This window comes from Acanthochromis polyacanthus, chromosome 1, assembly GCF_021347895.1.
Source record: "Acanthochromis polyacanthus isolate Apoly-LR-REF ecotype Palm Island chromosome 1, KAUST_Apoly_ChrSc, whole genome shotgun sequence".
In the NCBI taxonomy this organism is placed as follows: Eukaryota; Metazoa; Chordata; class Actinopteri; family Pomacentridae; genus Acanthochromis; species Acanthochromis polyacanthus.
This window is the reverse complement of record NC_067113.1, coordinates 29,238,799-29,252,514: the sequence shown is the minus strand read 5'-3', so window position 1 is coordinate 29,252,514 and position 13,716 is coordinate 29,238,799. Positions and strand designations below refer to the sequence as shown.

At 39.5% G+C, this 13,716-nt stretch overlaps 1 protein-coding gene across 7 annotated transcripts in view; it reads right to left on the bottom strand.

Moving 5' to 3' along the window:
- Nucleotides 1-13,716, bottom strand: part of actn1 (actinin, alpha 1) — a 79,917-nt gene that overhangs the window by 15,852 nt on the left and 50,349 nt on the right. For 4 of the 7 annotated variants that reach the window (XM_051957288.1, XM_051957286.1, XM_022197094.2 and 1 more), the window contains exons 7-10: nt 12,405-12,486; nt 9,071-9,156; nt 2,943-3,035; nt 656-886 (exon numbers count right to left, since the gene is read on the bottom strand). In XM_051957288.1, the coding sequence (XP_051813248.1) occupies nt 656-886; nt 2,943-3,035; nt 9,071-9,156; nt 12,405-12,486 (492 nt within the window). Of the gene's footprint in view, nt 1-655; nt 887-2,942; nt 3,036-9,070; nt 9,157-10,339; nt 10,426-12,404; nt 12,487-13,716 lie in introns of all 7 variants that reach the window. The other 3 variants (XM_022197093.2, XM_022197095.2, XM_022197096.2) reach the window with 1 other exon arrangement.

Below are 13,716 nucleotides of genomic sequence, written 5' to 3'. Positions count from 1 at the left end.
AGTATTGAAAAATGTATTCACTACTGCCATTTCATACTTTAAAAGTTTCAAAGAAACTGATTTCTCAGTGCTTAGTATGATCTGAATAATCTTGTTGTGTTTTTTGTGTTGTGTTGTCTCCTCTACATCTTTAGAATCTAATCTGGCTCTTTAGTGGTTAAAGAACCCATATTATGCACATGCAAAGATTTAAAATTGTATTTTTGGCCATGACTGCAATGTTTGTACATGCTTTAATGTTCAAACAGAAAAATGACTATAACAGTTGTAAATGTGCAACTATCTACACACTTTACTGCTACAATTAGTCAAATAATCTATTCATAATTTACTTGTTAAATAAAAATATATGTAATGTAGTGAATATAAAAATATCAGAGCATTTAATTATATTTACAGGGTTTTAGAGTTTCACTGCATACTCAGCGGCCACAGCTTCATCTATAAATGTAACAATAGTACTATTTCTGGGGTTAAAACTGGGTTTAGAAGTTCCTGCATAGTTCATGTGAGTTGAGGTAACTCTTTGGCCTTTATTAAAGTGGCAGAAAAGTTTCACAGCCGTCCACAGAAGAAGTCTGGATGTCCAACTTTTCCTGAAAAATTCTGATTTTCTGTGTGTGAGTTTGTACTTTCACAAAGTGCCGTGACCTACCGAGACCATCTTTCCCTCCGAGGGCATGAAGGCGGGCCTGTTGCTGAGCCTCAGCTTGGTCTGCAGGGTGTTGAAGTTGATCTCCAGCTGGCACTTCTCCTGCACTTTGGGCGGCTTGTGGAGGCGGCGGTAATCTCTGAAGTCCTCCAGCTTCTGCTGCATGGCCTGCATGGTGTTCTCGGGCAATCGGTTCTCCAGCCAGGGGATGGTGCGACGGATCCACTCCAGCAGCTGGGGTGTTGGTGGTGTGTGGGCGAGTGTGGGTGTGTTGTTGTGCGCATGTGTGTGTGTGTGGTACGGTGTGAGAATAAAGAAGACGGAGATGGAGGGGAAAAACAAGTTCACGGAAATGAAGAGGGAAATAGAGGCAAAGGAGAACCGTGCAATCACAAGAAAGATGGTGAATCGTGGTGTCGGAGAGGAGGTAAATGAGGTGCAGTGAATGTGATGGATGTGTGAAAAAAAGAGATAATTGATTAGCTAATTGATATTTTTCTGCTAATTTCTTGCAACCAAATGCAAATCTAAAAATATTTCTATCTGCTGTATCAGTGTTTTGCATGTTTTATCTCATTTACAACAATCAGAGCAGAGTTTTTGTCACTGCTTACCATTGTCCATAACATATCTGCTCTGCCTTCTGTCATCAAAAGCCCAAAGTTTTGCTGCAGCAATAAGGCAGGTCTGCTAGTTTCTGGGGGGTTATTTTTGGGTAATTATCCATTCTAATCATAGTGCTCACCTTCCTGCATGCAGATCTTCCACCAACACAATTACCCTGGCACTATTTTTGCATTTCCATACATAAAGAAATATATAATCTTATTCACCTATAGTATAATGATACTGAGGTGCGGTCAGAGCATTCTGCATACTGCTATGTTAGCTCGAGAGAACGGTCTGTCTATGCAAAGCAATAATACCATAACTTTTCAACATCAACAGCTAACTTCAGACGGTTGGCTAATAACAGTACTGACATGTTAGAGTTTTTATAAATCCAATAAAGGAACATCCAAGATATTTCAACATTTACATAACAGTGAATTAATAATAGCAAACTGTGATTTTCTTAGATTTAGTTTCAGATTGTAGCATAACATCAGAACTAATACTTTGGAGTTTTTATAAATATAATAAATGGCATATAGTAGATATTTTCAAACTTACATGAAATTGAATTTATTACAGACAAGATGTTTTTTCTGATTTTTTTAAACATTCACTTTCATCAAAAATGCAGCTTGAACCAGATTCTGTTATTGAATTGTGTCTGGTTTTAAGTGCATGTATGAAATTCTGACATTCAAGATAGCTGACATTGCAATTTCACATGTCTGACCTTAACTCATAATAACCCAGACCCATCTTTCCTTAAAGGACTTCATGAGTGAAGGTCAGACCTAGAGCTTTAATAGGAAGAGACTGGGGCGCTCAAAATGCTTGTTACACTGGTTTCACTGTAGGTTCTTATGGGTTAAAACGGGTACTTGAATGTATCACAAAGAAGTATTTATAAAACAAATCATGCGTATTTAAAATGAATTTAAGAATTAATCCACCAGTAATTTAAAGAAACAGTTCACCATTTCGGAAAATAGACTCATTTGCTTTCTTGCTGAGCTAAAAGCCACTTAGCTTTGCATAAAGACCAGAAACAGTGAGAAGCGAACAGTCTGAATAAAAAAAAACTTGACAAAAAAATCTTTCAAAATCTTGTTTGTTTAACCAGTTAGGGAAAAATACTCTAAGTGTATTGTTGTGATAGCTTCCTCTTTACATAGATGTACAAAATTACTATCAATTTATTAATTAAGTGCTCTGCTAGATTTAAAAAAAGTCAAAGTATTCAATTAATTGATGACAAAGAAACTGAGACAATAAAAAGGTTACTGTCATGGAGTTCTAATGTCGATTCATTTTTAAAGTCTCTATGAAGCGATTTTCATATTATATTCATGCACTGAAACCTGCCTAGATGGTAGAAAAATTGCACTTAATCTTAAGTTTTAGCAGATGGTATTTGGAAAAAGATGTGTAAATGAGATAAAACAGAGAAAATACTTGTATAATCTGATAAACATGGCTACCATTGAACTTCTGTCTTTGTAAAACTCAAACCAACTATGTCTTTGCTGCTTAATGATTTGCCATATTTGCACCTGTACTGAGCACAAACACCCCTGGAGGTGAGTGATGAGGGAGTGGCTCATAGGCAGGGAGGGAGAGAGTGGTGGGACAGAGGAGATGCAGGACAATTATAGGAAAAAAAGTGGGGTGTGCTCACATCGCTGGCCAGCTTCTCATAGTCCTCCATCAGCTGCTCATTCTCTTGGTTGACAGCCAGCACCTTGCAGATCCTGTTGGCTGCCGTCTCTGCCTGGATGACGACGAGGGCGGGGAGGAGAAACAGCGTGAGCACATTTGAAAGCTTCTGTCGTCTACAATGCTGAGCGCACAATGCATCTGTCTGGTGAAGCTAAACTAATACGCTCAAGTTACTTCTGCCTTTTAACCGCATCCATCCATCCACACTGCCGACACTCTGAGATTTCCCAAATGAGCCATTTTTTTGGGGAATGAAGCAATAGATCAGGACGGATGCTGCAAGCGAGTAAAATCAGGACAGCTACAGCATGATGTTATCTGTGTAATAATAATGTCAGGGCTTGTGTGTAGCCACCAAAAGATTAATAACCTGCTGAACTCTAGAGAGCGACAGTGACGGCTCAAGAGAGCCGCAACGAGGACTCATCAAATTGTACCTGTGGGCAGGTGTAGGGCACCTTTCTCTCTGCACCACCGTCTTTTTTTAGCAACTGCAGCAAGCGGTGTGTTATTTTAGCCTCTCAACCTACATATGAGGAGCCTCGACTGGGGAAACAGAGGGGCTTCATGCATGACACCGCACTTCCTTAACGCTGCCCGTCAATCTGGGCTCGCGTGAAGCGAGGCAGTCGCCATGACAACATGTAGTCAATAATGTGATCGAGAAAAGTTCGAAAGGCAGAAATGTCAGCAACGTGCACGAAAGTGTGGAAAATATGCAGAGGTTTTCAGCAGAGAAATGCAAGATGAACAACCAGATATGAAGTTTTCAATCAGTGTTTTAGAGGGAAATAGAAATTCTTCTGTCCAACTGCACCGCGATTGAAAAGCTTCACAAGGAAATTAATTGGTTTAAAACTGAAGTCTCCAACCTTTTTTGCACCACGAACCGGTTTCAAGCTGCACAATTTTCATCAGACCGGTCATCACACACATAACAAACCATAATAACACTTTTTTATGATTTAAAAAAAGTGTACTAGACAAACAAAATTATTTTTTAATGCTAAATATGTATATACTTTTTCCTACAAAAGCTCTCCAGAGATGTTTGGTTTTTAAATGAATTTTGGCATGGGTGAGATTGACGGCTTCATTCAAGTGTGGCAAATAAACACATTTTTCAAAATAAAACATCCTGCAGATTCCATCGTAAATAAAATAAAAAATAAAGCGTTTTTATTCTCTCTGTGCACCCTGGTGTTTGGGGATTGCTGGTTTAAAAGGCTTGAAGGAGTATCCTTTCTGATACACTTCCAGAGAAATCGCTAAATCAAGCTAGAATTAAGTTTTTATATCCGTCTTCCCAAAGGTCCGACTTAAATCCCAACAAGTACCTGTGCGATGTGAAGAAACAAGTCTGAGTCAGAAAACCAACAAATGTAGCTGAACTGCACCAATTCTGTCAAGAGGAGGGTCAAAGATACAACAAGAAGCTTGTGGATGAAAACCAAAAGCACCGAACAGAGGCGAAAACGATCAATATTAGCAGACTTTGTCCTATTTTCAGACCTCCAATAAACCTATTAAATAAATACAAATCCATCTGTGACTGGAGTGAATCAACCCAAGCTGCATCGCTATCAAAAAGCTCGACAACGAAATGAATCGCTTTAGAAAGGCTTGCAGGATCGCCCTTTTTCTGATACACTCGGATCTCCCTCCTACCCCCGTTTCATAGCTCAGAGACTGGCATCACACACTGAGGCCTGCCTCCAGCCTCTTTTGTCCAAAGATCACAGGGGAAACTTGGCTCGGTCAGAGACATGCTCCGGGGGCTCCACCAGGAGCAGAGAGGAGCTGCCTTAAAAGGAGAGCCAGGATGTGCAGGTCGTGCTTCTGTGAGCAAATGTTTGCACGCTGTGCCTGTTTACTGAAAAACCCCGACAGCCAGGACCTCCTTCATGAATTACTTTGTCCTGACATCAGAGGAAGCAGACAGACCACACTGTAGGGAGCGATTATTAAGGCACAAACTGTCTCACCATTCATCCAGTGAGCCAATGTGGGCAGCTTGGTTCTCTCATCTGAACCACAAATACCTGGAAATCCTTCAGTCTCTTAGCACCAGCTTTTTATTCTGAATATTCCCCCATTTAAACAACTCTTTTCTGAATTTCCAAGTCTAGAATCTCAGCAAATTTTGGAGGCTAAAGTGACACATCTACTCCTTTATCCACATAAAGCAGCAAAAATAAAAAGTTACATTTACTACAAAATTCACTAAGGTCAAAGTTCCTTTAATTAAGGCACTTAAATGTGCTACAATTTAATTTTCAGTCTACTAGGCAGCAGAAACAACCCATAAAGCCAACATTGACAAATTATCACATATTTTTCAAGTGCCTGTTTTTAAATACAGAATCTCCAGAGCATTAATATTCATTTGGCGTTTCTGTCCACCTGAGGAATCCAATATTCTCTCTTTTGTCTCGCTCTCCAGCGGCTCCTGAGGGAAATATCTGCTCTTACGCTGCTAAATGCAGTCATTTGATGCCGAGCAGGTAGTGTGCAGTGGGTTTATCAAAGCCTTTCACTGAGAACAGCTGCCTGCTGCAGTAAAAAATGACATTATGAGGGCGGTAGGAGTGAAACAGAAGAGTAAAATTGTGGGCCAGAGAGCCAATTAAAAAGAGGTGAAAGATGCTAAAACACTGCATAGAAGTGAAGCCAACTGCAAAGTCAGGTGGTAACATTCACCATGGAGATCCTGTTCAAACATAAGAGATCATGTGATCCATGTTAAAACGAAAGCACAAATTACGGGGCTTTAATTGGATCCTGGGGCTTCAATTTTCAATTGTTGCTCTTTAAACTGTTGGCTCTTTATGCCATTATTTGAAGTCATAGTGCAGAACATGAAGTAATAAACACTTTAAAAACAGAATACAACCAAATAGTCTCCTTGAAATAAGCTAATTTAAAGCAGTTTAGGTACTAAATACCAGAGTAGGGCTTAAAATGCCCAGCAAGTTGAAAATGAGTTGAACTACAGTTCCACGGTCTGCAGCTGAATTATAGCTTGGTGTAATTTCTGTTTCAGATAACTACAGTTTAATTTATACTGGTTATAATTCCAGTTCAAAATATCTTTAGTTCCCCTCAAGTCCAGATATTTACATTGTCTTTTTTAGATAGCTTAAATTAAGCTTGAACTGTTCCAAATGAATATAAATATCTCGAACTCGAAGTCTGTCTGGTTGAAAAGAAATTAGTGACGTGAAGTTACTAATTTCTTAGGAATTGGTGACATGTTAAGCCAGAGTTTTGATTTTACAAAATGACATTTGAGATATATTGAGTTACCTGAGAAGCTACAGCAAGTCGAAGGCAGTTTGCTTTTCACACGTTATGGCACTGAAACTGTAACCGCATATGACAAACTATTTTAAGGCCACGTCAGAGCAGCCTGAGGCCAAATTTCTAGTAAATTCAAACCACAAGACTCTGATGAATGAAACTCTCCTTGTCTACAAACTCATTGTTGATGAGTCATTTCTGTTTCGTGGCATTTTCTAATAGTCTTATCCACCACAGCAGCTGCTAGTACTTCTGCTAACACTATTCAAATGCTTTGCTGGGCCAATAACCAATGGGAAGGTTCGAATAGACAACATCATGTGCAACAATTGAGATCAGTTATAATGACAGTTGAGCAATCCGCAGGTATTATTCTGACCGGTCAAGAACTGATGAGGCCTTGAAGCCTCAAGAATACCAAACCCACTGTGAAGCACGGTGGTGGCAGTATCATTTTCAGAGGCTGTTTTGCTGCTGGGTGAACTTTTGTTTTACACAAAGTAAATTGAATAATGAAGAAGTGGGATTACCTCCATGTTCTTTGGGAGAATCTACAATAATCATTTAGAAGGTTGGGTTTTAGATACAACTGGGTGTTCCAACAAGACAATGACCCTAAACGCATGAAAAATGGTCAAGAAAGGGCTAAATCTGACTAGAATTATGGTCTTTACAAAGTTCTGACTTAAATTCCATCAAGAAACAAGTTTGTGTCAATAAGTGAACTAATTTAGTTAAACTGCACTACTTTTGATAACAGGAGTGGTCAAAGATACAACCAGAAGCTTGTGCGTAGCTATAAAAAGTACCTAGTTGAGGTTATAATGACAAAAGGACGTTTGTCCTAATATTAGCATTGATGTATTTATATTTTTCAGCCAGATAACTTTGTCATATTTCCAAGATACCTATAAAATATAGAACCAAAAGAACCAAAATTCATGATCGTTTTTGTGACAAAGATGTGCTTCAATGGTTTCATGGTAGAAAAAATAAGAGTTAAAGGAGCCGTTGGAAACTCAAGACTACCATGATCTTTAGAGGTGATGTAAACTTTTGTTCACAACTATTTATGTTCTTTTCCGATGTAGGTGAAATTTGTATCTCCTCACCATCATCTTTCTTGGATGGGGGAAAAGAGTCACAACTTTACCATGAGTTTAACAAGACTATTCTAACCTTAATGCCTGATTAAACCTAAAAGAGCCACATCCTGGTGCAAACACAGACCTCTTCTTTGTGAAGTTCAGATGAGGATTTCCATGTACAAACCTCTTTAATGAGGAAAAGTGAGAGTGACGGTGTTTATGGGTACATTTCGGCCCTCGAGGCTGCAACCGGAGGTGTTGGAGGAGGACTAACTGCTCTTCTGCCCCGTTTCTATGTGAAATCTGCGCCAGCACTGTAAAACTGTGAGCCAGACAGCAGCCGTTTCTGGACTCCTGCTTCTCTGGAGAACCAGCAGCTCCATTAAGAAGTGACTTCTAATAAAAATTTTAAGTACAGGAGACTTAGCGGATATGCAGCATAAGTGATAAGTCTTGATTATTTTCTACAGCGAGCATTAGTTGATTTGGCATGTCGCTTACTCCACTGAGATTCTTCGGACTTAACACTGGTCGAAGAGAAAAGGTCGTGAACTGCATCAGTGATCGATATGCTGCTGAAGGATTGCTGATATGGAGGTTCTGAGTGAGTGAGGTTTCCCATCGGAGCCGCCCACAATAAAAATGCATGAAGTCACAGCACTGCAAATGAAATCGGATCTGCTTGGAGATAAGACGTCACCAGAGTAAATATGTGTGTTTTTGGGGCTGATTAATGTTTCAGCAAGAACTTGAAGCCACCAGAAATCCAACTCCCTCTTGGACTGTTAGCATGACTTACTGTCTGGAGAGGAAGAGCGCCGTTTCTTGACTGTTTATCGGCCACACTGATTACTTCAGGCAATAATTTCTCTATTTCAGGACCAGAAAATGCTCGATACACTTGCGTAAACCTGCAATAACTGATATTTTGGGGCATTTGGGTGGTTTAAATACAACACTTACAAAAATAAAGGTATTAGAGTGAACTATTATCCACATACATAGCAGTGTTATCCTTCATGCTTCCAGATTTTTGGTTGCCACAAACATGAAACATCAAAACCACTGACAAGTGAAGTTAAAACCAGTGGTTTCTAGCCTTTTTGGCCACTTAAAAAAAAAAAAAAAAGTATGTAGACGACTACACACATTTCTACCAAATAATGATTTTCACCTCTAAACTTCTCATGTTTTCACTTCAAACAATGTCCAGAGGAGTTAAAAGAGAAAACCCAAGGACAGATTTGTGAATCATAATGAGACCTAAGATTTATCTTTAATCTCTGAATATAAAACTGGATAGAAAGTAGTTGAAACCTGCAGCAGCTACAACAATAACCTGCTGCTGACACACTGACGATTCAGTATTAATGAAAACTTAAAACTACATTAATCCAGATTTTTCCTGCAGATCTTTTAGTTGTAATGGAGCATTTGTACTTTGCTGTATTTGAATTTTCACTGAACTAATGTATGTGACTAGTTTTTCCCACATTGCATTTATAATTTCAACGTTCCAACATTTCGGTAAATTAAGGTTGTTGAACTGTTAGTGTCATACAAAAATGTTGCAGGGCCAAACTGTAGCATCACATATAAACAGTCAAAAACTAAATAAAACTGTGGCTGATCATTCATTCATCGTCTAACAGCTCGGCAGGTATCCGGTTTGTAGTTTTTCCCCCATTTCATTTCTCACCTTCTGCTTGCCTGAGAACGCGTGGTAGTAACACGACACATAAGTCATGACGGCCTTCTCATCGGGCCTCAAGGTGCTAATGATATCTGCCCAGGGAACAGAGGACAGGGAGAGGACAGAGAAGAGAAAAATGCACAAGAGTAAAAGTGTGCAGAGACAAAAGGGCCAGCAGGAGGCGCACTCACGAGTCACAAGTTGTTTCCAGTCTACCTGCAGCTTGTTGTCAACTGGTTAGAGATTTGAAGGAATATTTGACCTAATTTGAAGTGGGAGGTGAGAGCAGGAAGTACAAATACACACATAAGTGCAGTTACATATCCCTAGAAAGTAATCATTTTTCCAAGCCATCATAAATTCTGTAACCCTTAACTTGCATTTCGTAACTAAATTTAGTTATTTCATCGGAGGAGCAGCTGAATCTCTCAGATCTCTGATGCAACTCAGAGTCCAGCTGTAGTTCAGCTTCTCTCACTCTGTCCACTTACAAACACAGACATTTTTGATCCAAGTTGCTAAAACACAGCTGTGCCGAGATGAACTCTCTGCTGCTGCTGGGCCTCTTGGATGAACCCGGCTCTTATACAACCTCGGCTTCACGATGCTCTGAGAGGAGAAGCAGCACAATCTCACATTTCCTGTTCTGCTCCGAGGTAACCGTCAAACTATCACACAATTACTCATCCTCCAGCTGAGAAATAACTGCTAAAATGCTACTTTCTGGCGCAGAAACGAGGAAGCAGACTCCCCACTGGAGCCACGCATCCATTGAAATGAGTCGACAGTTTTGACTTTGAAGTGCCGGTTTTAATTCCATCCATTCCTCCACCCTCAATTAAAGCTGTCACTCTGAGTCACGCTGAGCAGAACCATCCCTTTAAACAGCGACGTCGCCCCCTCAGTAGCAGACTTCAGGCTAATTTGTGTGAAGCGTAGCTGTTATCAGCAGTAATCAGGATCATTCACATCAGATAAACTCCGCCACACCTCCCACTCCGCTCTGCTTCTGTTCAAACCCTCATCGGGGTGGATTTGGTCGCCTGGTAGACTGAAGACAAGCTTGTGCTCATCGCCTTTAAGAACATAGTGTAGTCGTCCCATCATGCATTTGGTGGAGTGAACCATGCGAGAAGTAAAGGAGAGTGACCCCTGCAGGGGGCGTTGCGCACTGCAGAGAGAAGGATACTGTTAGGAGAGACACACCGAGGTGGAAAAGAGGGAGGAGGGGAGTGAGGAAGGAGGAGGAGGAAGGAGACGCTGCATCCAGGATACCTTCTGGGCGCCTGAGAAGGCGTGGTAGAAGCTAGAGACGTAGGTCATGATGGCCTTCTCGTCCGGACGGGCAGTGCCCACAATGTCTGTGGGGAAGAGAGGAGGTGAGGGAGGGACGGAGGACGGAGGGTGGAGGTGGTTAAACAGAAAAGAGTTCAATAAAGAAACAAGATGTAGAGCTGGTCACATAGATAATCTTTGAGAAGAGAAGAAAAACACATTGTGACTGTCCAGATTATTGGTGACAATTTAACCTTCTGAACTCCAAACAGTTTCTGGGGGCTTTTTACTCACTTTTTTAATGACTGTGGGCTCATTTTTTTTACCAATTCGTACTTTTTAAACGTGCCAAAAGTTCACTCTGAATTTGTGAAACACTGTTTTAAGTCCCTGAACTCATCACCATTGAAACTAATAAAACTGTGCAAAAGATTATGCAGCAGCTACTTATCATATTCGTTGATTCGATGTAAATTTTTAATCCTGTTTGTTTTACCTAGCATGTATTTTATTCATTTCGTGGTACGAGTTGGTGTTGTCCGCTTTAATTGTTGCAATTTTAATGTTTCTTAGGCGGCTGTCCTTGCTTCCCTTGAAAAAGACGTCCTTCTATGTCAACAAGGACCGACCTGGTTAAATAAAGGATAAATAAGTAAAAAGAAAAATACTGCAATATAAAAACAGCAAAAAAGGTTGTTCTGCTTCTGTAGAAAGACTACAACCACTGTAGAAGCAGACGTGATTCAAAAATGTCTTGTGTGTAGTATAACTGAATTATAATTCAATGTATCATTAAAAAAAAGAACAAAAAGTTTAATTTCTTTAATTATTTTACAAAAACAAACAACCTAAGAATCAGCACGTCCAACTTTTTTCTCTTGCAATATGAAAAAGTATATATTTACCACTTTTAAAATTACTTTCCAGACTTGTTTCTCTCTTTTGTCTTTACAATTTGTTTCTAGTTGTCTTCTATCTGCTGTATGTAAACACAGCCTGCAGTTCATTCCAATTCAGCCAAAAAGTGTTTGAATTTTTCTCACACGGCTGTTGGTTACAGCTGCGTCACTACTGGCTTTGCTCTTACACAGAGACGCAGCGAACTTTTTATTTTTAACAGAATCTGGTTCGAGTAAACACTTTATTTTTGGCGAATTTCTAAATGAGACATGTAGAAATAATGTGCTTTTAATGAATTATCAAATTTTCAAGCCAGGAAGTTGCAAAACTCCTGATTCTTCCAGTTTTTATATTTTCTAGCTGTGATAAATGATGTCATTTTGGTGGTGTGATATTTTTTTAAAATGGCATCATGCCATTTGAATCTGCAGTCTGTTTTGGGGTTCAGTGGGTTCATTTGAACTTTACAGTTTGTCTTAAAGAACAATGTGTACAAGTACTTACTGAGCAGAAAACATACTTGAAAACACAGGATGACGTTAACAAGGCATAATTTATTTGTAGAGAAAGAAGTGCATATTTACTTTCAGTAGAAAATAGTCTCCCCCTGTGTGCACAGCTGCATGACTGACCGCTAAGGCCAAAAAATACTCTCTCAAAAATCAGATAAAGTCAGGTTATTTATACTTTTGTAGTGTTGGCGCTCAAAAAATGAGACAAAAAGTTAGTCTTATAAAGTCAAAGCAGACGTAACTGTCTTAAGATTAATAAACAGGCAGCAAAAAAAAAGTAAACGTGAAGTATCTGTCCTATTCTGTTCAAAACTTCATCCAGTTTTTGCTCTTTTCTGGTTTCCCTCTTGTGTCTTTTCTGAAGACGCGTAAATGCTGCCAAGACTGAAGCAACTCAGCAGTAAACATGTAAAGTGATGTGAGCAGAGCGTGAGGAATGTGAAGGATAAAAGTGCCCATTTTTACACCTCTGCACAGCTGTAGGAAGCACGCACGACTTTCAGGTTGTGGGAAATTATAAAAAAATATAAGCTGTGTTGACCTCCAGCCCTGCAGAAACAAGCCTTCTGAGAGAGTAAGTTTTGGTCTGAAAACGCGGCAGACTGTCTGTTCTTCACATCATCATTTTACAGTTTGACTTTCAGCCCGCTCACCTTCTGCGTCCAACATCTTGGGGATGTCCAGGTACTTCTCCGCCACGTCGAAGGCTGTGTTCAGGTTGGTCATCGGGTCGTCCTGTCAACAGCACAAACATCAAGACCTTTAGATGAATCTTTTATGGCTTCAAAGAAACATATTGCAGGAGCTCAACTTTTTCAGAAAAGCAGTAATAGCAATTCTTAGGACAGAGCTGGGCCAGCTGTTTCACATCTATTTCCAATGTTTATGCTAAGCTAAGCTAACCAACTCTCTCTCAGCAAGAAAGAAAATAAATGCATTCACAAAAACTCATCCTTTAACCATCTGGAAAATTGACAACGGAGCAAAAACACAGAGATCTTTATAATTAGATATTTCTCATATGTGTCACATTAAGTTTTAATTCATCAAAAGTAAGTGTTCCTGTTTACTAAAGGTGAAATCTGGTGTGTTTTAACTTCAAGAGGAGAATCTCTACGGGCCAGTGGATGACAGTAATTCCAGTTACCGAAGTACAACTAATGAATCTGCAGCTTTGACAAAGATTGTCATCCTGGAGACGGTGTTAAAGACCAAATGCTCAGCTCTCCATACAGTGAGGAAAAGCTACGACAGTTAGAAAAATGTCTGCTCCAGGTGTCTAGTTTCTTTACGGATTTTTACAGTAAACTTCTGAACGCTTATTGGTTTGTGTCACATTTTTAATCACTGTGGGTTTATTTGTCACGGCAATATAAAGCCCTGCACCTCTATTCAAACAGAACAACCATATCTAGAAGTGGAGGGAACTCCAGCATGTTTTTGTGTAGTATAACAAAGTTATAATGCCTTTAATATGACATTTTTATTTTCATTGTTGCTCTACTTCTCTATTGTCTGCGCCATGTAAACACAGCCTGCAGTTCAGCCGAGAATCTTGAAATTTTTGCCACCTGACTGTTGGTCACAGCTGAGTCTCTAATGGTTTTACAGTATTTCTTTTTTTTTTTTTTAACAGAGCCTGGTTAGTTCAAATGGTAAATGAAATACGAGTTAAAAGGGGGAAAACTGAGAATTCTCTTTGTCTCTACAGTTTCTGGCTTATCAGATTTTTAAAATGACACATGCAGACTAAAGTGATCATCATGAAATATGATGATTTTAAGCTTAGATTTGGTTTTGTGTTGGAAAGTCACGTCACACCTGAGTAGTTCAAGGACCGTCAGACGGTTGAAAAACCTACAATTCTTTCCATTTTCACAGTTTTTGGCTCTGATAAAAGGCGCATTTGTAGCAATTGTTTTTCAAGGATAACATGCTTTTCAAACTCAGTGCCAGGCTTTGGTG